Here is a 20,008-nt window from a genome sequence, read left to right as displayed (position 1 = left end):
TGTTGTACGGGCCGGGCGTCCATTAATTTTGACATTTCGTAGAATTGTGATTTTTACAGGGTTCGAAGGATGATTGGAGAACCATAATTATTTTAATTATTTTATTGCTCTGCATTTGTATGATTTTAAATCGCAAAAATACTCAATAAAACGACAAAAAGCTTTCATTTTCTCAACATTTTTCACTTTTTTACAGGCTAGAAGCAATTCCTGATCGGATGACATTGCTACATCTAGCAGCAGCGTGCGGCGAGCCCTGTATTATGTCCAGCGGAGATTTTGGTGATTTTTTTTCTTCTGCACTCTCTCCCTCCCCAACAGAAGAAAGATATGCTGTTGTGTTGCGGCCGCAAAAGCAAATGAAAAGTTGAACTGAAACTTCCAAGCGCACAAAGTCGAGCCGTGAGGTGTTTTCCTTGTTTTTTCGTGTTCGAGTGTGTGTGTGGTGGTTCTGTGTTTCGTACGTGTGCGGTGCGCGTTTGTGTTGGAGGTGTTTCGGTTTTTATTTTCTTCGTGTTTCCAGTTTGTTTTTCCTAGGTTTCGCTAAAAGGTAGGCAACGCGGGGGATTGGGGTGATGATGGGGGCAGCGGGACAAATCTGGCTGGCAGCGGCCCAAAACACGCACACTGGACAGGCGTTGGCTGGACAGGCGTTGTCCCTCGGATTGGTGTGTTGCCCTTCGGGCAGATGCATTTTCATCGGTCTCGACCTTAATGTTGTCGTTTTCCACCGGCATACACACACACACACCCGCACAGTCCGCTGCTAATTGGGAAAACCCATTCATGCGTGACAGTTGCTACCGGAAAACCCGTCCTTCCGGTTGTAGTACACCTGTGACCCTGCCCCGGCCATGAGTTTTTGGCGTACGAGAGTTGATCGTGTGTGGATGTTAATTTTGTCCTTTTTTCTGCCTTTCTTTTCCATCACCGCGCCCAGATGTCATCCGGAAGACCTATCAAATGTGTGGTGGTCGGCGACGGCACGGTGGGGAAGACGTGCATGTTGATCAGCTACACGACCGACAGCTTTCCCGGCGAATACGTACCCACGGTGTAAGTGAGGCGATTTGTCATCGTCGCCACAGTGACGTAGTTGCCTCTGGCACACCACAGAGAGATTGAGAGGGAGAGAGAGAGAGGAAGCGATAAGCCAAAAGGCATTGTGTGCGTGTGTGCCTGTTTGTATGCGCTCTAATTTACTTTCTTTATTCCGGCTTCCAGCTTCGACAACTACTCCGCCCCGATGGTGGTGGACGGTGTGCAAGTGTCGCTCGGGCTGTGGGATACGGCCGGGCAGGAAGACTACGATCGGCTAAGGCCCCTGTCCTACCCACAGACGGACGTGTTCCTCATATGCTACAGTGTGGCCAGCCCGTCGTCGTTCGAAAACGTTACCTCCAAATGGTATCCCGAGATCAAGCACCACTGCCCGGATGCGCCCATCATTTTAGTCGGTAAGTCGACTTCAATCGTACGAGAAAACCATGACCTAACCACCTTGGCGCATTGCCTCCTGCTTCTTGTACCCCCACGGACAGGAACCAAAATCGATCTGCGCGAGGATCGGGAAACGATAAGCTTGCTGGCGGACCAGGGCCTTTCCGCGCTGAAGCGCGAACAGGGCCAAAAGCTAGCGAACAAGATACGGGCGGTAAAGTATATGGAATGTTCGGCACTAACCCAGCGGGGCCTAAAGCAGGTGTTTGACGAAGCGGTGCGGGCCGTCCTCAGACCGGAGCCTTTGAAACGACGCCAACGAAAATGTGTTGTGATGTAGTGTGTGCTTGTGTGCATGTGTCCGCGTGGGAGCACCGGATGGGGGTGAGTGGAGGAGTGGAGCACTCCATCTCACCACTCAACAAAGAGAAAAAAAAAACAGGAAAAGCGAACAAAACATACATTTAGCGAAAACATAATTGTACATAAGTTTAGAAAGGGCCGTGGTGGCAGCGAAGGAAGAGCAAACACACGAGAAAAAGAGCGGGAAACAGGGAACGGAAAAGCAATTGGAAGCAAATTTCGAGCGGGCTGCATCGAAAGAGAGGGAGTGTGGTAAACACAGCAGGACCGGGGACAACAAAAGCATGTTGGAAGGAAGGTAGCGGGCGAGTGAATGTTGAAAATCGTAAAACGGCTAAGGAATCAAACACCAAAATGCAGCAAAAACCGTGAACATAGCGCTGACTCGCTTCCCCTCACTGCCCTGGTCCGGGCAGAAACGTCCCGTCGTGGTGTGCGTGTGCCATTTTCAGCGATAAACGGCGGTGTCGCGATAAAGCCGCCGTGTAAAAAAAAAACAGAAACGAACGCAATCAAGCAAGAAATCAACGAAAGAGCAAACCTACGAAGAAGGGCGAAGGGCTGAACAGTGAAGACACACGTTATTAAAACAAAAAAAACGATCGCGTATGTCCCTGTGTGTGTGGGACAAAACATAGAACAAAACGTAGCAACAAACAAAACACGGCAGAACTCTCTGCGCGATAAGCAATCGCACACAATGAAGCAATGAAGCAAGGAAGCAGGAGCAGGAGCAGGGCGGGAGTGATTAGGAGTTTGAGTGATAGCGAAGCAACGCAAAGGGGAAGCTTATACCGAATGCATCAGACGTAAAGTGACGTATTAGTAGCAACGTCCCGCCTCAAACCCCCATTCCCAACTCCGGGAACCAACCAGCCGAAAATACCTCACGTAAAGTATTTCATTTTCCAAAAAAGAAAAACCTAACAGAGAACCGAATGAGAGGAGAGGAGATTGACAAAATCAAAACAATGCCCTGCTGGAACACACACACACACTGAAAATGCTATTTAGGGAATAGGCAGGACGGCGCGCAGCATGTAGGTGTAGGTGAGGTGTGTAGTAGGATCGCCTGACCGACATCGATCGATCCGTTGTTGTTGAGCAGTTTTCTTTTTTTTTTACACATTTACACATTTACCCGTTTATCGAGGGAAACGCTTCGTTTTGTTTTTCCTTCGATAGTCCCTTCCTTCGAAGCAGCGCGAACACAAAAAATATTCCAACCAGGATCCGGAGATCGGGAGATAATTTGCAATATTAAACGTATACACGTGTGCCGTTTGGCTCCTCGTTGCGCACTAGGAAGCGCTTTTTTTTCTATGCCACGGGGATAGAAGGAACTGGCGTGTCGGCAAGATGCAAGATGCGTTTGTGTTCTTTCGCTCTAAAAAAATGCTTAAACCGCCCTTTGCTGCACACGTCTTGGCCCACCGTGGGGTGAGTGAGAGATTGTTCTCTTTTTTTTTATTTACCTATTTCTTTCGTAGCTTTGCGCCACGGAAGAGAAAGAGCGAATGCCGGTAGAAGAGGAGTAGGAGGGCGGGCATGAGCATCTCATGAGTAAATCTCATTCCACATCCGCGCATCGATGATATGCAATGAATCTATCTATATACATATTTTTTACAAACTACAAAAAGCTACTAATGCTGCCTGATAAAAATAGTTGCAAAATGCTTTTGTTTTGTGTGTCTGCGTGCGTGCGTGCCGTGTTGCGGGCACGCGTCGCGTAAAATCCGCCTTTCCGCGTAAAATATGGAACAAAACGGAAAAAGCAGTCAAAAGTATGTGTTGAAGGGAGGGGGAAGAAGCGAGCCAAAGTGTTTTTTTTAATTACTATTTTAATCGGTTTAGAGTTTAAGTGCAATGCGGAGTCTGATAATTTGTGGTTTTATCTCTTTGTGCTGGAGTTTTTGCGTTTTTTTGAAATATGAGATCAATCGAGCGATCACCTTTGAGCCAATAATGGAACGGATCGTAGCTTCAGTCACATAAACATGTCTCGATTAGATGAACCCAATTCATAGTTTCTAGTCGAAGCGGGAAGAAGAAGGCTCTGTGTGTAGGGAAAAACAAACTACAAAAAACTGCCAGAATTTGTGGGCGATTGCGTTTAAACGATAGGCGTCAATTATTTGCATGAAGTAGTAGATCATACAGCGTGAGAGAAGATAGAGAGCAAATCACCATCATATCCTAGTCCGTTTGCTGACAGTTCGCCAGGCCACGCGACCAACACCACGTTCAGCGTGTGCCGGGGCCGGAGATTGTTAAGGGCTGCCATAATGAGTTATCCTTTGAATAAGTTTTTTATACATATACTATAAACAAAAGATGCACAATCATGACATTTTACATTTGTATTACAATTACCGATAGGCTTAGGCGTTACGGTTTGGTTAATCTCTCCTTCGGAGCAATTCCTACCGGCAGCATTTATTAGGATCCATTTTCTGTTTCCGTTTGCTTGTTTGAAGATCAGGCTTTTCGAAAGAGGAGAGAGAGAATGCGAGACAAAACGACAGAAGTGTGTGGGTGTGTGTGTGGGGGGGGGGGGGACAGTGAAAGTGTGAGAGCATTAGAGAAGAAGAAGAGAAAGAGGCGCATATTTCGATTATACAATTATTTTTTTGTATTTTGATATTTATTTTGCTTTTTGATTATAGAGAGAGAGATAGAAAAGAAAACAAAAGAAACCAAGAATTCTAATTAAATGCCAACGCGTCGACATATAGAAAAAAGGGCTTAAGAGGGACTTCTTAAGAAACATAGAACAAACCACACACACACACACACACATCGCGGCGTGCGTGCGCCGTAGTAAGAGGAGCAACACAAACAAACAAAGAAAAAACACACACAAGAACAAACAAAAACGTACTAACATCTTGCATCTTGCTATACAGAATAAAACAAAAACTAATCCTCGTGTTCTAGTTTCCGTTTGCAAAAGTCGTTTTCTTTACATTGCAACGTCGTCGTGGCGTCGTTCGTTTGCAGCAAAATGTGTGAAAGAATTCCCAATCTAGGCAGGCATTGGAAAAGGAAAACACTTTTGCACTAATGGGTGGGACTAATTAGAGTGTTGGTTAGAGTTAGTGTTAGGTTATCATCCGCATTGTTTTGTTTTGTATCCGCGAGCCGGTTCCGTTTTAAAAGGACACACGCGTGTCGCGCTTCGGTTTAAGCTTAGTTAAGGCGTTACGCAGCGTTACTCTACACATCACGGTGTTGTCGTTGTCTCGATTACTTGTCGCCCTATTTTCAGCTACCGAAAACAGTGGCACAGTAATGTCCGTCCTCCATTTGGGGCGATTAACGATTTAGCATCCCTTTTTTCTTTTGCGTTTGCTTATTCTGGTCCGGTTTCTGATTTCAAATTTTCTCACCACCGGGAAAAGATGTTCAGTTGTTGGGTCGAAATCGGTTTCATTTCGCGCGGCGTCGCACTGGCTTTACGGAACGGTCTAAGACTTTAGTGGCGACTTTAATTACTAGAGCCTTGCTTGTTTTTTGAATTAATGCTTTAAACTACAAACATATAAAAGCACTAGCGTAACGGGTTTAGATCGTTTACTACCTTTACTTAAAAGGCTCCACTCTAAAAAGATAGTCTACAACCGTGACTATTAATGCAAATGTGGTTCGCATCGTGTAGGCGTGGAAGATTCGGGTATCAATCGTTTTCTACACTCATCTTTTGAAGCTTTTGTTGTCGATGTTGTCCATACGACGATCCCCACGATGCATCATCGCACCGGCACCGGCAAAACATATCCTTGTGCATCGTTTCTCGAGTCCGTTCCTAGTACGTTCGGAACGGTTTCGGGTGTACAGCGCGGCCATCCTTGCGTATGTAGCACGGTGCTTCGGTCGGTTCCAGCTTCTGCACCTTGCGCTCCGGGCTCGGCTCATCCGCCACGGACAGCACGATACACTCCGCGGGGATGGAGAGGGAAGCGGTGAGGGAAGCGGTAGCGAGCGGTGGCACCCGCACCGGCTCGTAGTCGATGCTGCGACACAGGTCCGCCCCCGACACGCTGGCCGTCATGCGGCGCATCGACGAGGAACGCTTAAACTGGACACGTGCGGTAAGTTGGGGGGGAAAGGAAACACGATTCCGTTAGTAAGTATACCTGGGGGTTTTGCGAGAGTGGCTAACACACACTCTTGTGTGTTGCTAAATGTATGAAATGGATCAAATGTACCCTCTCACTATTAAAATGTGCTTTTGTTCGTATCATTTTAGGTGACCAAACGACTGTTTATTACGCTGCACTTATTACAAAACCAAGCATCAAGTAATGGCACTAAATGGCGTGGTGTGTGTGGTGCGTGATACGAATGAACTACTTACGCAATACGGCTACACTTACGGCGGGGAAGATCAGCACGGATTCTTGTCGCAATACAGCACATGCACAACAGATGGGAGCGCTCTACGTGGAAGCGCCGGAGGCTCTTGCATCGACTGCTGCCCCCGACTGCTGGGTGCCTTTACTGCGCGGTTCCACGATTGGAGTGGATTTGGAGTGGAGAGGGGGCGCAGGCGGGCGGGGGCGAGGTGTGCGAGACGGTCAACTCGGAATTAGTTATCAGAACAACTAGCAACTCACTACTACACGGCTACGGCTTACTGCTGTTTACTGCTAGTGGTGTGTGCACTTGAGGATATGGGGAACGACGACGCTCGAAAAGAAGGTGTGAGGGACGCTTGATATTTCGGTAAATTTAGAACTTTTGAGGGGGAACAAAACACGCGCACTCCAAAACAAAACCAAGAGACCCCCAAAAGACGTTAGAACGAGGCATCAAAAAAGGAGTGTTTTGATTAGTAATTGTTTCCGATCGATACCGTTTATTATACCCAATCGATTTAGCCATTTTGATTCCATTTCCTTTTCCTTTTTTGGATTTGTTTTTTTTTGTTTTCCTCTATGTATCGTGTTATAGTAATATATCGTTTTTTTTTCTTCTTCTGTTGTATCATATTCATTCAGGTAAACTTTTATAGAGTTTTAGGTTCGCTTTTAGTAAAACGGTATTTCGTTCTGCTTGCTCACACAACGTTCACAACTTCCATTCCGTTTTTTTCTTTACGTCAATCATCAATCAATGTTTTAGTAGTCAAGTTAATGTATCTTCTGTGTCTTCTCTTTCTTCTTGTACGCACGTTATTTGCCATCATTATCAAACGCCTTCTAAACGACACGGAACATCTTCTTACATCTCGCGGATAGATAGCGCAAGGACGACGCCATAGTTGCACCGGATAGTTTTGGCGTTTTTTGTTTTGTTTTGGTCTCCGCACTTACGTATGTTTGAACTGAAATCAACAATAATGTTGCAAATCGTTGCAGGGAATTATACCGCAGTTGGAAGATAATAAGCGTGACAATTTAATAATTATTTGCGTTTCTTTTTTCCCCGTATAAGCGCAAAACAGCCTTTGAACGTGTGACTAAACTGACGCAAACGAACTGGCGAATCGAAAAGGGACGCAAAATGGAACCTTTTTTCCCCAAAAAATATTTGGGACTTGTGTAGCTATTCGTGTTTCGTGTCCGTTAATTTGTGTAATGTTCCAAAATAAGCTACAAGCATTCCATTTTTAGCTATCCTTTCGTTTCGTACCGTGCGTTTTGCAATGGAAAGCTGCCATTTTTGTGTTTGTGTGCAAACTTGTGTGAAAGGAATTTAAAGTGTTTTTAAAAAAAAGGATTACATTGTACAAACTTTACACTAATATGCTTTACATATGCGCTGTGCTAATATTATAAGATGAATAATTGTGGATAATATTGTAAAGATAAGCAAACGAAGAACGATCACTTCTTCAGACGCATTTTGCGGTGTTCGAACAACAACGATCACATTGATTGTTCTGGTTTATGGTATTCTTCTTCTGGTTCTATGGTCAACTGTTACTGTTAATACTACTGGGTGTGTTTGTTTGTTTCTTCTGTTTTGGTATACATCGGGTCTGTTTTTACCTTCATGTTCTACTGTGCTTGGCTACTATCATTTCTCCGTTTTACATTTGGAGACATTACGAATGTTTCTTAACTCTTTTGTATGCTTTTTTTGGGGTTTTTTGTTTTGTTTGCTGTGTTACTGCTACGCAATGTGCTAGAAATGTATTGAAACGAATGTGTAAAACGCACTGTGTTACAACAATATAACTTAAATAACACACTTTTACTTTCCCCGCTACCAACTTGCCAATGAACTAGCTAACAAACAACGGAAACAGAATTTGATAACAAAAATCCTGCAAAAGGTTCTTTTTTTCATTTTTCAATTTTGCACACTAACTTCCGTGTAAAACGTAACACTTTAAACACGCGTAACACAGACATTAACGATAATTGGATAGCAATGAAACGAAGCATACAAAACGCGATTCCAATTTAGAAAGGTACAGGAGTGGTTGGCTGTAAAAAAAGAAAAGAAGTAAAGAAAGAAACAAAGAAAACAAAATTAAACTATAAAGTACAAACAACAAAAGGAAATAGAACAAGAAATCCAATCGAAAATAAAGGGAGAAAATATACAAATTTGGGGTAAATTTTAATTTTAGAACGCGAAAACAAACAACCACACAAACAAACATCACATCACACAAACATATAAAGAAACGCGCAAACAACATTCTTTTCCTCTTCTAGAACAACGGTTGAGCAGAGCCACCTACAATTCGAAATGAAACGAACAAATCGATGTTGTACGATGGTGCAGAGTACTATGTGTGCAGCAATAGCGATCGACTGCTCTGCCCAAACGACACTCTTTCTCTGCGGGGGTAGAATTCACTACCGGTGGCGTTGGACAGTGGCGGGCGGCGTGCACATCGAGCTACAGCAAGCAGATCAAGAGCAGTGTGTGTGTGTGAGTATGTGATTGTGTGTAGATATAAGCCAGTATTATGATTTAGCAAAGCTCTCTACTCCAGCTCGGCATCGGCGGCGTTGCTACTGTAGCTGCATTCTTCCGTTCCATCGAGCTGTGAAATTGATCCAGAAACACATTCACGGTTTGACGACCGCGCATTAGTGGACAGTTTCGTAACATGCGCAAAATAAAACAACTACAGAATGAGTGGCCGGAGCTAGAGAGGGAGAGATACGGAGGAATGCCTGGAATAGGATCCGCTTGATCGTTGACAGATGGCGATGGATGGAGAGGTACTGCGACTAACGACTCCAATCTCACAGGTTAGCGGTAGTAAGTACGGCGTTCGATTGTTAGAGAGGACGCTACGAAGGGATAGGACCGAATGCCATTATTCTACATCATGTCCAATGGTCTCAAGGTGAATGATCATCACAAACGTCGTTACTACTTCACTCGAAAACCACACGCACGCACACAGAAACCGCCAAACTAAACACGCGTGATCAACACGGAGTTGTAAACAGATAACTTACGGCGAGCAAGAACACTGTTGCTAGACAACACAACAAACACTGGAAGAGCACGAACTAGATCTAGCGGAAGAGAAACGAAGATCGAGGAGCCCGTTTTGGGAGTAGCAAAGCTGGCAGCGTACGCGCGTCACGGCCATGCAGAGTTTGGTGGAAGGCTGGGATGATGAAGGTGCTGCTGCTGCTGCTGCTGCTGCTGCGGTTTGGTCAGACGGTTTCAGGGGAGGTTTAATACTAATAGAATTTGTACAGATACTCCTACAGGATAGAGGACGGTGGAAGGAGTGATCGGGCGTGCGATCGCGTGGAGTAGAAAGTGGAGAAAAGAATGGTTGAAACACATTAACATTAAGAGCAGATTTAAAGAGGAGAAGGAGCTTAATGCTTAATAGCAGCATAAGGACGCAAGATGTGCCAATCGTATTTGCCTAACTACAGAGCTAACTATAGAGTTTCAGAATTCCTGAAGATCAGGAGACTAACTAAGACAAAGGAGTACATAACTAAACGAAAAAATATGCTTTTACGCTACATAACAAGAACAAAACAAACACAAAGGAACATAAGGAACTAGGAACCGGAAGAGTACAAATTACACAACAGTATTTATATGTATATATTTAGCAAAGAATGTCGCATTTGCGGAGCTGAAATCAAACTACCAGGCATTGTGGGCAATAGTTTTATGCGCGGGAGAAGAGAGCGAACACAGGCTCCGGCCACGGACGACCGAAACGACTTTCCCGCGATTTTAATTCGCGACCCAGGAAAGCTGCACCCATACAAACAGACACACACACACTGATGGAGAGAGTGAAGGCGACGACACTCTCCCATCTTGGGACGCATGTGCTTTACTCTAGCAAGTTTTCCGCCGACCCAGCGCCTGACTTTACCTGCGAGGAAGGACTGGGCGTGATCGGATGCTCAATGTTCTTCAGATACTCCTTGTCGTCGAAGATCTTCTTATCGCCACCGCCCGGCTTGTGTTTGAGGTTGTCCAGTGAGCCGATCTTACTTTCCGCCTTGATGTCTAGCTTCTGGTGTACGATCTAGGTTTAAGGAAGAAGTAGTGCAGATTACTATTACCTCCCTTGTTCGTCTCTATTACTCTCAAAGCCTCAAGCCTTACCTTCACGTCACCACCGCCGGGTTTGTACGTGATGTTATCCTTGGAACCGATTTTCGGTTTTGCCCGCTCCTTAAAGTCCGTCTTGATCGACTCGATGCGCTTGTCCCCGCCGCCCGGTTTGTGGCTGGCATTATCCAGCGACCCAATCTTGGGCTTTGCATTCCACTGCAGCTTTGTGCTGATGATCTGTGGAAGAACAAATATGCCTAAAACCAGGAATGTTTATCCGCAACCTGTACGTACCTTCTTGTCGCCACCCTTCGGTATGTACGCATCATTCTTCGCTTCGATTCGTGGGGCCGCCTTGATGTCGATCTTCTTCGTTTCAATCTTCACATTGCCACCGCCCGGCTTGTGGCTGGCATTTTCCAGCGAGCCGATCTTTGACTTCACGACCTTCAGATTCGGAGATGGTGCCCCACCGACCTGTATTTTGTTCATTGGTACTTCTGCACAAACATGAGATTGAGATCGTTTTTGTTAGAATTTTTTGATGGAAAAACCCCTTAACAAAAAGAAGCACACAAAACACACAGCCACAGCACACACTCTGGGACACTCTGCCAACATTGCTTACTTTTGATTAGCGGCTGGTCGGAGGGCGTTTCCGGTGTTTTCGCGTTGGCGCGCTGCTTCGAGGTGCTCCGCGATCGGCTTTCGGACGAAATGTTTTCCGGCCTTCTGGCTAGTCCCGGTATCTTGCTCGGCGACTTCAGTGGTGACGCTGGCGATGCTAGCGCATTGGGACGATCCTGTCAAATGGTGGCGCAAAGATTAGTCGACCCACTCGGCACTCTTGTTTGGGGTGTTTGGGGTTCCACCCGTTCTGCTCGGCCTCGCGCTCTCAGTGCTCTTTCCCAGCCCTCTGCCCTCCCGAACACAGCTGCCACCCGGCCACTGCCTTTTAAAGCTTGATTTGATCGATTGTCGATCGTGTTTCAATTTCGTGCACTTGGAAATAAAACGTTCCCAAGACGACGACGACGACGACGAATGATGACGGTGACGATAAAAAAGCATTAAACAGTTATCCCCCCACACCGGAAGGGTACCCCATGTGCCAGCGCTAGTGCGTATCGGCGTATGTGTGTCCCATTTATGGAACCTACCCCGATCTGTTGCGGCATCACACCCCCTCCCCCCCCCCCCCCTTCACGGCAAGATCCGATATCGCACGTTGTATTGTATGGTATGATCGTCGTCACCTCTTCGCCCAAACGGCACGGCAGTTTTGCACCACAAACTTCCTAAACGGTTCAACAAACAACAACAGAACCGGCGCACCAACGCTGCAAACGATCGGTTCGAGCTGGAACGGGACGACTTCTTTTACCTCTTGGTGCAAAGACGTGAACATAAGAAAACGCACCCGACTCGGTTCTGATGGACCGGCGGACTGACTATTGGTGCGTAACTATTGGTTGGTTGTGATCGTTATTAGCGATACACAGTACCAAATGAGCACAGAACGCCGTTTGGTAAAGGGGGGAAATCTTCAGTTATTTCTGCAACTCTGCAGTGTTTTTTTGGTAATATTTAACATCATAATCTTTGGGGCACACCCCGTTCGGTCTGGGGGGAGCATGAATGATCGTAGAATGATCGAACGGAAAGGTCTATGTCGTGCCCTCGACGACGACGACCTATAAACAGGGTGCTCCAGACGGGAGATCTACCCCGTGGGGAGCAGGGGAAATTAGTTCAAGGCGAAGTTCTTCATCTTGAACGGATGGATGGTGAAATTCAAGAAGTTGTTCAAACTCTACATGATCATGGGTGATCGTTAGTTTTCAAAATGGATGGAACATGTATTATCGTGAAGTGATATTAGAAATAAATTGGAGCTATGTCCAGAGAAGTTCCTGTATCAAGAGGAACTAATACAATACAATCTCTTGTATGCTAGTTCTGACACACTAATTGCACTTAGCTGGGTCTACGTGACAGTTCTTCCTATTCCCATCCCTATTCTAACTCGAGCACGAGTTGCGCATTGTTTGTACAAGAATTCTTTAACAAAGTTAATGTTCCCTTCCGCCGGCATGATAGCACCGGAAATGGTGTAGAATCACAATCCGCAGGACCGGGAAATTACCTCTGCGATAGAAGGCAAGCAATTGCAAGCCTGATTTCTTCATTCTTTCCGTGGCAACGGACTTTGCTGGGAAAACTTTACTCCAGTGTGTGAAACGTACACACGCTCCAACAAAGTAACCATTGCTTGCTTGACAGCGTTGTTTAGTTTTACCTTACCCATTTGCGTGTCGGGTGTGTTGTTGTTATTGCGCTGCATTTTTGTGCCAAACTTACCTTTTCCTGAGTGTACTCGTCAACGCCGCTATCGTTGTCACCTTCTGGAGCGCGAGTGAGAGCCGTACGATGAAAAGATTAACCAGAAAAAAACAGTGAGATTAGTGAAACGAACCTTGGACAGCTGTGTTTCGTTCTTTAGAGAAAGAGGATGTTTCTGCAAAAAGGAAATCGATTAAGAATGTTGCGTTCTGGCTTACTGTGATCGGGCGCTAGCGATTTCGGTCCAGTCCGGAGCATGCTGTGCTGCTGTGGAGGTCTGGATCGCGAGTTCCACTCCTGTGATCCCTCTCTACCACCGCCACCACCACCACCACCACCGCCGTTTGGAATCTGGAAGGTAACTTTATCACCCTCGGCACGTCCTCCACCGGGGCTAACGGCCGATGATGGGTTCGGTGCGTTCGGTCGACCTCCAGGTGGAGGTTGCAGTTTGTATTGCTGTTGCTGCTGCTGCTGTTGTTGTTGTTGTTGGCCAGAGTTTGGTTTCGCTCCTGGCCGGTAGCTAAAGTTTTCGTCCGTGTTTGCCGGTGACAGCGACTGCTGGCTGCCAGGGGAAGGTGATTGGGTGGGCGACTGCCCTGGACGAGGCGGTTCTTTGTTGATAAAGTCCTTCAGCGCGTGCAGTGGTGGTCGCCCACCGGAACTGTCCAGCTCGTGGTCGTTCGGCTTACCGTAGCTGCCGGCCACGGACGGTGGTCTGGAGGGGTTGGATTTTTCCCTCTCGCCTATGCCCGGACCCGGTCCGGGCATGGTGAAGTTGCGCGGCGGAGCTCTCGCCGGATTGGGACTGTTGAGGGCGGACGAGTTGTCTGCTGGGAGTCGTCCAATGACCACATCTTCATCATCATCCACCGATGGAGTGGCGGATGATGGTGGAGGACCTCCGCCCATGTTGTCGTTACCTGAGGGCGGTCTGCTTGTCTGAGGGTCACCCATCGGACGGTTGTAGAAGTTGGGTCGCATGCCCTGCGGAGGACCACCAGGTGCTCCACCCTGCATTGGCATGGGGGGACGAGGCGGTCCTACCATTCCCGGCGGCATGCCACCGCCAAGGTTTGAGTTTTGGGGCGAAATTTGAGGTCTCGGTCCACCCATTGGGTTGGGCGGACGGATGGGCGGTGGCTGCCCCATCATGGGCGGTCGCTGCATGCCCTGTGCGGACGGTGGTCGGGGCTGCATTCCAGGCTGCATCCCGGGCACTGGTCCGGGTGGCATTTGTGGCCGCATAGGCATCGGTACGCCTGGAGGCTGAGGATACATACCGCCCGGGCGCGGTGGCTGTGGCTGTGTCGGTGTTCCCGTTCTGGGCGGTCCAACGTTACCGGGTGGACGCATCATTTGTGGCCCCGGCGGCATGCCAGGATTGGGCCGTGCTGGATCCATTGCAAAGGGAGCTTGTTGGTGAGCGATGGGTGGTGGCCGATGGGCAATTGGGGCCGGAAACAGGGCCGGACCAGTGTCACGCTGATGCGGATGTTGCTGCTGCTGTGGCAGCAAAGGACGTACCGGCGGTGTCTTGAGCGGCACCGAAGGCACAAACTTAACCTCGGCACGTGGTTCTGGAGCAAAGCGAGTCGTCGGAGGTTGAGATGGACGGGCCGGAGGCGCAGTAACAACAGAAGGTAAGACAGGAGCGAGTGGTGGCTGTGGCGCTGGTGATGCCGCTAACACCGTAGGCTGTGGACGCTGAAGCTGTGAGCTAACGGCGGAAGGTGCAAAGAGGTTCGGTCCACCGAGTACTGTCGGTACTGGCTTTGTGCTTTCGGTACCGGAGATACTCTGAGGCGTAAGACATAAGACAAATAGTGGGTGAAAGACGATTACTTCTGACATTCGTGTAGTCTGCGCTACTACACATCGTCACGCAGTAGCATTGAAAAAAGTAGATAATGTATTGTACAAAAACTTGTGCAAAACAAAAGCCATGATTCCCCTGCGAATTCCCACGGTAGTAGGTACTGTAACTGTAACTCACGCGTTCGGCACGCACACCCGCACCACCAGCCTGCTTAGACGGCTGCTGCTGCTGATGCTGCAGCGTGCTTAACTCCATCGCCTGCTCAACTCCACCCGACACGAAGCTTACCGTACGCACGTCCATCTTTACCGACGCAGAGCAGAGCGCGTCACTCGCGAGAGTCACTCAAACGGCTCAACGACACGACCACACGAGTCTCAGCGACTCCAATCGGATCGCTTTGCGGACTGAAAGGACACAGAAATTGGGGACCGGCTGTGGTTTTTTTGTGTGTGTGGGTTCGTTTTCTCTATTGTTTTGGAAACATTCCTATTCCTAGTTGCTTTTTACACGCACACGGTACACACACCTATATCGTTCGTTCTGTACAGTGGCCACCAGATACGCGGAGGATACGCATCACGCATTTGCCATCGTCATGCATCCTGATGGGGGAAGCCCTGATGTCCGCTGCATTGGACAGATTGGCCCCGGCAAAAGGTTGGAAATGGGGATGGGATGGGATGGCGGTCAGCGTCGGTTTGTCGCTTTGCTGGCGTGTCGTTTGCACGTGTTTGCCGCCCATCGTGGTATCCATCCATTCCAGTTTGTATTGGTAAGGTGTGGTGGCAAGCATTTTCCTAGCTGCTTATGTACAATGCAGATACAAGAGGGCAAAAAGGGCAGGAGGTCCAAATCCGTTGTCCCTATCCAGCTGTCCAGCGACTTTTTTTTACAGTTGTAAAACGACTTCGACAGAAGGAACTATCCCACATTACTACTACGTTGAGTGTATAACAGTTTTGTGTTATACATTGCCAACTGTTTATACTGCTTTTGAAGTGCCGTTGGGAAGTTTTGTTTAATTTGGTACCAATTATATACAAATTAAATGTTTAGCTACGTTTTAAGCACTGCTTACGATTATTTTTATAATACTTTATGTCATTTACACCTATTATAGTGGCTGTAACTCATATACTAAAGCTGTAAACGAGTGTTATAAATAAAAACTAATAATAACATACAAAGATTAAATAGTTGATCAAACTAATCAAAATGTAATTTTACATAGTTTGTGTTGAATTTCATACGTAGTAGCAACAATGTCAGAATAACTGTAATTTCAGTTATTGATGTACTTCTATAACCGACTTACAATTTAAAAGTGAAGCCTAAGAACTGAAAACAATATGCTTGTTTGATGATTTCTTCTTTTGTGATGCTTTTTAGGTTAATCTCATCATATTTGTATATCTTACGATATACATCATTTCTAATTGTTCATTATCTAAATTGAATTCTTTATACAAAATTAAAACTAATTTACCATCTCTATCATGGCAACCTCTTACCAGCCTTCGCCAACTACTACCACGAATGAGCATAAGAAATTCTTCCTTGTACAATGGCCCCCGTTAATAATGCCTCTATTTGCAGTAACATAGATTGCGACGCCCCACCTAATACGCTCTTTGGCGCATCGTATCGCACGCTCGCGATCCTAATCGACAAATAATGGAAATATCAATCACCACACACGGGTAAAATATTCAACCACAGTGTGTGTGTGACGGTGACCCGCCAACGGCAGATAGCGCTTCCCGGTGTTGAAATATGTATCGATAAGACCGCAGAAACGGGAGGTACCGCAGGAGACAACAAGGTTCTCCAGTCACCGTATTGACATTTGGATCATTAGTTCTTACGACGGTCGTCACGCGTCACGCCACCCGATAGATGCGGCAGAGGAGACCGTAACGTGATACGGTCGTTTTTTTTTTTTTGGGAGGTCCTGGGTTGGGCGTTGGGTCCTTTGCATTTCCAACAATTCAAGGCTCTCTGGCACGCCGCGCACTCTGCACACCCGCAAACATATATATCATCTCATGTCCACCCGCTGCAGAGAGAGAGCGCAGAGTTGAATCGGGTCGCCTAGTTCGAACATTGGATGATAGAAATAACCAAGAAGGAGGGTCGATTTTGTTGACGGGTTTGTTTGTGTTGCTGTTGCTTATATGGGGTAGCATGCAATCTTTTGCAAAAGCTACAGCTCGTACCCCCAGAAAGTTGGTCCGTTTCTTTTTTTTGTTGCGTCCCCTCCTCGATCATTGTACTCAATTCGCGATATAGAATATGGATGGATTTTCGACCCTGGGAAGGCGGCAGAGATAAGCCCTCCCAAGCCCTTCTTCGAAGGACACAGCTACACATCGCAAGACAAACGTCTGCTTGCGCATGGATGCGGGCTCGTTCCAAGCTCTGCTCTGCAAAGGTTTGCGGTTGGCAATCCCACGACCACCACCACCACCAGCAGCAGGCAGCGGGTGTATGTTTGATCAATTGAATATACATAAAATTTATGCAAAGTGGAAGTCATATTTCTATGCGAGATAATAAATGCTCGCCGGCTTTCGATTTCTCGCTCCGAACCACACGGCCTTCACCGGTGTGCGGGACACTTTTTCGTACCCAAATAGTACCCGGTGACACGCCACCCCCACCCGTGCGTGTGTATGTGTGTGTGTGTGTGTTTGCCGTACTAGGGCCTGTTCCTGTGACTCCAGAAAAGCCTAAAGTAAATACGAGGAAGAAGCACACGAAGGTGGTTTTGTTGGTTTCGCAAATGTAATCGCACACAACATACACACACACTGGATAGGAGGAGGGCACACCATCGGCTGATTCCCAAACTCGGCCCAAAACACGGTGAGACCCCGAACGTCATGTTATATGGCACCCGTGGGAGTGCGAGGGAGGAGGGCAGGGGGGGGCAAACAGTTACACGCGGAAAGCGGGTCAGTTCACATGCACATCCTTACGGAGGAGCGGTGATGTGATTGAACATGAAACGGAGGAGCTTTTGGGAAAGTGTGTGTGTCGAAGGGAAGTTTACTGCTGGTGGGGTCTCCTGTCTTGGTTTGGTTGGTTTTATTTATTTGTTTTATCATGCTCTTTTCTTTTTTTCTTGTTTTTTTTTTTGCTAATGTCACGCCACTATCCTTCTCTCTTGTGAGGGCTTTTTGGGGAGGGGGGGGGGGGGGCTCTGAATTCTGAGGTCTGAAGTTTAATTTCCCGCTCGCCAATTCGAAGGTGAAACTTTGCATTTTTCACAGCTCATAATTAGAGCTTCGCGAGCGCCTGGCCTGTTTACAAATGGCATAGCGTGTCGAGCGGGCGTATCACACCCCTTGGGTCCCTTGGGTGGTCAAACATGGCCTCCAAAACGAGGAATAAAGTGTTACGGTCGTCTGAAGCTTTTTCGCACATTTTAAATGCTTTTTCTTTATTTCTGTGGGAGGATTCTTAGTGTACCGCAACCGCTTTGATCTACCGATTAGTAGAGTAACGTTAAACTGTAACGCGTCTTATTAGGAAACATACCGAAAATGGTGCTGCTGTACTAACGCTCGATCCTGGATTCTTTACCTCACTCTAATCAATGATGATGGGGAATCGACATTTATGGTTATGGGTTGATTTGTTCTCTTCCTTCTTTCCTGTTCGTTACCACCCCAACACCACTGGTAGCATTGTTATACTAGTTACACTTTGCTGGACACGTTCAGCTGCGTCTCAGGTGGTCTCCACAGGCATATGGCACAATTTCGCTTCCGTCCCACAATGTGTCCCCCGTACGTACGCGGGTGATTGAGGTATGGATTAAAGCACGCACGCAAGAAGGTCACTCGAGTAAATCACGCCAGTCCTCTTCATCAGTTTTCACCATCACAAACACAGCCAACGCTGGCTCTATTCCGGCTCTTCAACGGACTGCTTTTCAAACACACTCACACGACGGTCACACACCACTGTCGGAAGCTTTGTCTTGTTTCGCACTTCAATCGCGCAACGTTTCATCACCTACCTATTTAACACTACCACTATAGCGTGTACTACTTTTACCACCTACTTTAAAGTATTTGTGAATTGTTTTAGCACCTTCCACGCTACCTCAGAAAGCGCCCAGCGTGGGAAGGGAATGCGACGGTGACCTATCACTTAATTAAATCGACACACTTCGATGAAGTTCGCGCACGTCAGCGATGGTTTTTCCTTGCTTGAGGAAGTTTGTCGCGGAATGGCGGGCCCACAAAAATGCCGACACAGGGTGCGTTTAGCGGTCGCTAAATAGTTTGTACTTATGAGTAAGGATAAACCTATGTTGATGCTTCAATCTTTAGGTCACATTACAATGTACTTTTGCTCCATTTTAGGGGGATTTTTTTGTACAGGGAATTGCAAGTTTTTATACATTTTTACCATTTACCAGGTATAAACTACCGAAGCGCCGTAATAAGTGGGACAATCTCGTTGTGTGTGTTGGTGAAAATGAGCCAAAAGGTACGGGTGTTATGTTACACTAACCCTTCGCACACATTCCACTACAGTCCCTTGCGGTCGATTGAGCGGGGATTGTGCTGGGCGTGCGAATTGAAAAGATTCAAAAACAAAACAGCAAAAAGGTGAAAAATTTACTTCTACGGAGTAGCAAAAATCAAAAACTCAAAAACTGCTTGCTTCGAATCGACCCACTGATTCGGTACTCGTGGGTCAATGTGCCCCGCCAAACAATGCCCTACCTGCCTACCTAGCACTCCCAAGGAGAACGGCGAAAGTGCCTCCGGGAGATTTGTGCTTTCCCGGGAAAGGTCCTCCCGGCGTCACCAAACTTCAAAGACTGAGCTGCCTTCACCGTGGGTCGGTCGGTCCGAGGCGACCGTTAGGACCCGGCCGTGGAATAGGGGCCGGAAGAATAGGAAGCAGTAAACCTACCGTCAAGAAAACCCGCAAGGGCTTGTTTTGTCAAAATGCTAAGGAGACGGTTGCTTCTTCGTGTGGCGTCGGCGCACCAGAGGACGCACCGTTCACCGCGGTTAGGGCCCAAAGCCTTTGGGTGGCGAGTTCTGGTTTGAGAGGGGAGGGCTAAAGAATCAAAAAATCAAAACAAACTCGGTACCGGACACGAGCGGTTCTGGGTGTTCGGGTATGCTAAAGGGCGCGGACTCGCATACGAAAGAAAGTAGGGCTAAGAATGGTTTTCCTGGGGCCACAGGGAGAGATGGAGCTTTGGGGTACGCGATGTTGCCACAGGGTGATCATGAATTAAGTTTACACTGTTAATATGTTGTGCAATGAAAACATGTGCTTTTTTTACCAAACCGAATAACAATTCGGCATATTAGAATGGAATGGTTCTGTTTGAAAAGTAAAGTAGGTCAAAGAGGTTCGACGATAATTAGATTAGATGTCTTAATTATCTTCCCCAAACACACGACGGCAAACTTTAACTTCTTGAGCTATTTAGGAATTAACCCTCATTAAGTTCATGGCTGCCATTCCCCTCGACGTTGCTTTAATGGGCGATAAATCTAT

General features: G+C 47.0%; 2 protein-coding genes and 1 long non-coding RNA gene across 9 annotated transcripts; 2 read left to right on the top strand and 1 right to left on the bottom strand.

Moving 5' to 3' along the window:
* Positions 1-41: 41 nt before the first annotated feature.
* On the top strand, positions 42-2,306 carry LOC1281597 (ras-related C3 botulinum toxin substrate 1). 2 transcript variants are annotated; one of them, XM_551238.5, is made up of 5 exons: positions 42-117; positions 197-550; positions 941-1,056; positions 1,225-1,457; positions 1,542-2,306. In XM_551238.5, exons 3-5 carry the CDS (start codon positions 941-943, stop codon positions 1,778-1,780), a joined length of 588 nt encoding a protein of 195 aa, XP_551238.2. In that variant the 5' UTR covers positions 42-117; positions 197-550; the 3' UTR covers positions 1,781-2,306. The 2 variants fall into 2 exon arrangements, with proteins under 2 accessions (XP_551238.2, XP_061504572.1); XM_061648588.1 differs by lacking the exon at positions 42-117 and having other exon boundaries at positions 284-550; positions 1,225-2,306.
* LOC1281599 (basic proline-rich protein) lies at positions 2,059-19,304 on the bottom strand. 6 transcript variants are annotated; one of them, XR_009765340.1, is made up of 10 exons: positions 19,216-19,300; positions 14,651-14,880; positions 12,873-14,454; positions 12,673-12,716; positions 10,940-11,114; positions 10,606-10,811; positions 10,363-10,548; positions 10,127-10,282; positions 9,234-9,488; positions 6,632-8,240 (listed from the first exon to the last, which is right to left on the bottom strand). XR_009765340.1 is itself a non-coding variant. In XM_061648582.1 (9 exons), the coding sequence occupies exons 2-9, from the start codon at positions 14,774-14,776 to the stop codon at positions 5,612-5,614; spliced, it is 2,748 nt and encodes a 915-aa protein (XP_061504566.1). In that variant the 5' UTR covers positions 14,777-14,880; positions 19,216-19,304; the 3' UTR covers positions 2,059-5,611. The 6 variants fall into 6 exon arrangements, 5 of the variants coding, with proteins under 5 accessions (XP_061504566.1, XP_061504567.1, XP_061504570.1 ...); XM_061648582.1 differs by lacking the exons at positions 6,632-8,240; positions 9,234-9,488 and adding an exon at positions 2,059-5,884 and having other exon boundaries at positions 19,216-19,304; XM_061648583.1 differs by lacking the exons at positions 6,632-8,240; positions 9,234-9,488 and adding an exon at positions 2,059-5,884 and having other exon boundaries at positions 12,673-12,713; positions 19,216-19,291.
* On the top strand, positions 5,760-8,418 carry LOC133391901 (uncharacterized). The gene is made up of 2 exons (XR_009765341.1): positions 5,760-5,897; positions 6,056-8,418. It is a non-coding gene; the product is annotated as an uncharacterized LOC133391901 (long non-coding RNA).
* Positions 19,305-20,008: the final 704 nt, after the last annotated feature.

This window comes from Anopheles gambiae, chromosome 2 (genome assembly GCF_943734735.2).
Source record: "Anopheles gambiae chromosome 2, idAnoGambNW_F1_1, whole genome shotgun sequence".
NCBI lineage: Eukaryota > Metazoa > Arthropoda > Insecta > Diptera > Culicidae > Anopheles > Anopheles gambiae.
The sequence above is the reverse complement of the archived record's forward strand: the minus strand, read 5'-3'. Positions and strand labels throughout refer to the sequence as shown.

Coding starts and splice junctions, on each gene's coding strand:
- LOC1281597 (XM_061648588.1), top strand. CDS start 941: ATGTCATCCGGAAGACCTATCAAATGTGTGGTGGTCGGCGACGGCACG. Junction 1,057..1,224: donor GGCGAATACGTACCCACGGT/GTAAGTGAGGCG, acceptor TCCGGCTTCCAG/CTTCGACAACTACTCCGCCC.
- LOC1281599 (XM_061648582.1), bottom strand. CDS start 14,776: ATGGACGTGCGTACGGTAAGCTTCGTGTCGGGTGGAGTTGAGCAGGCG. Junction 14,455..14,650: donor CGGGTGTGCGTGCCGAACGC/GTGAGTTACAGT, acceptor CTTACGCCTCAG/AGTATCTCCGGTACCGAAAG. Junction 10,549..10,605: donor CGAAGGGTGGCGACAAGAAG/GTACGTACAGGT, acceptor GTTCTTCCACAG/ATCATCAGCACAAAGCTGCA.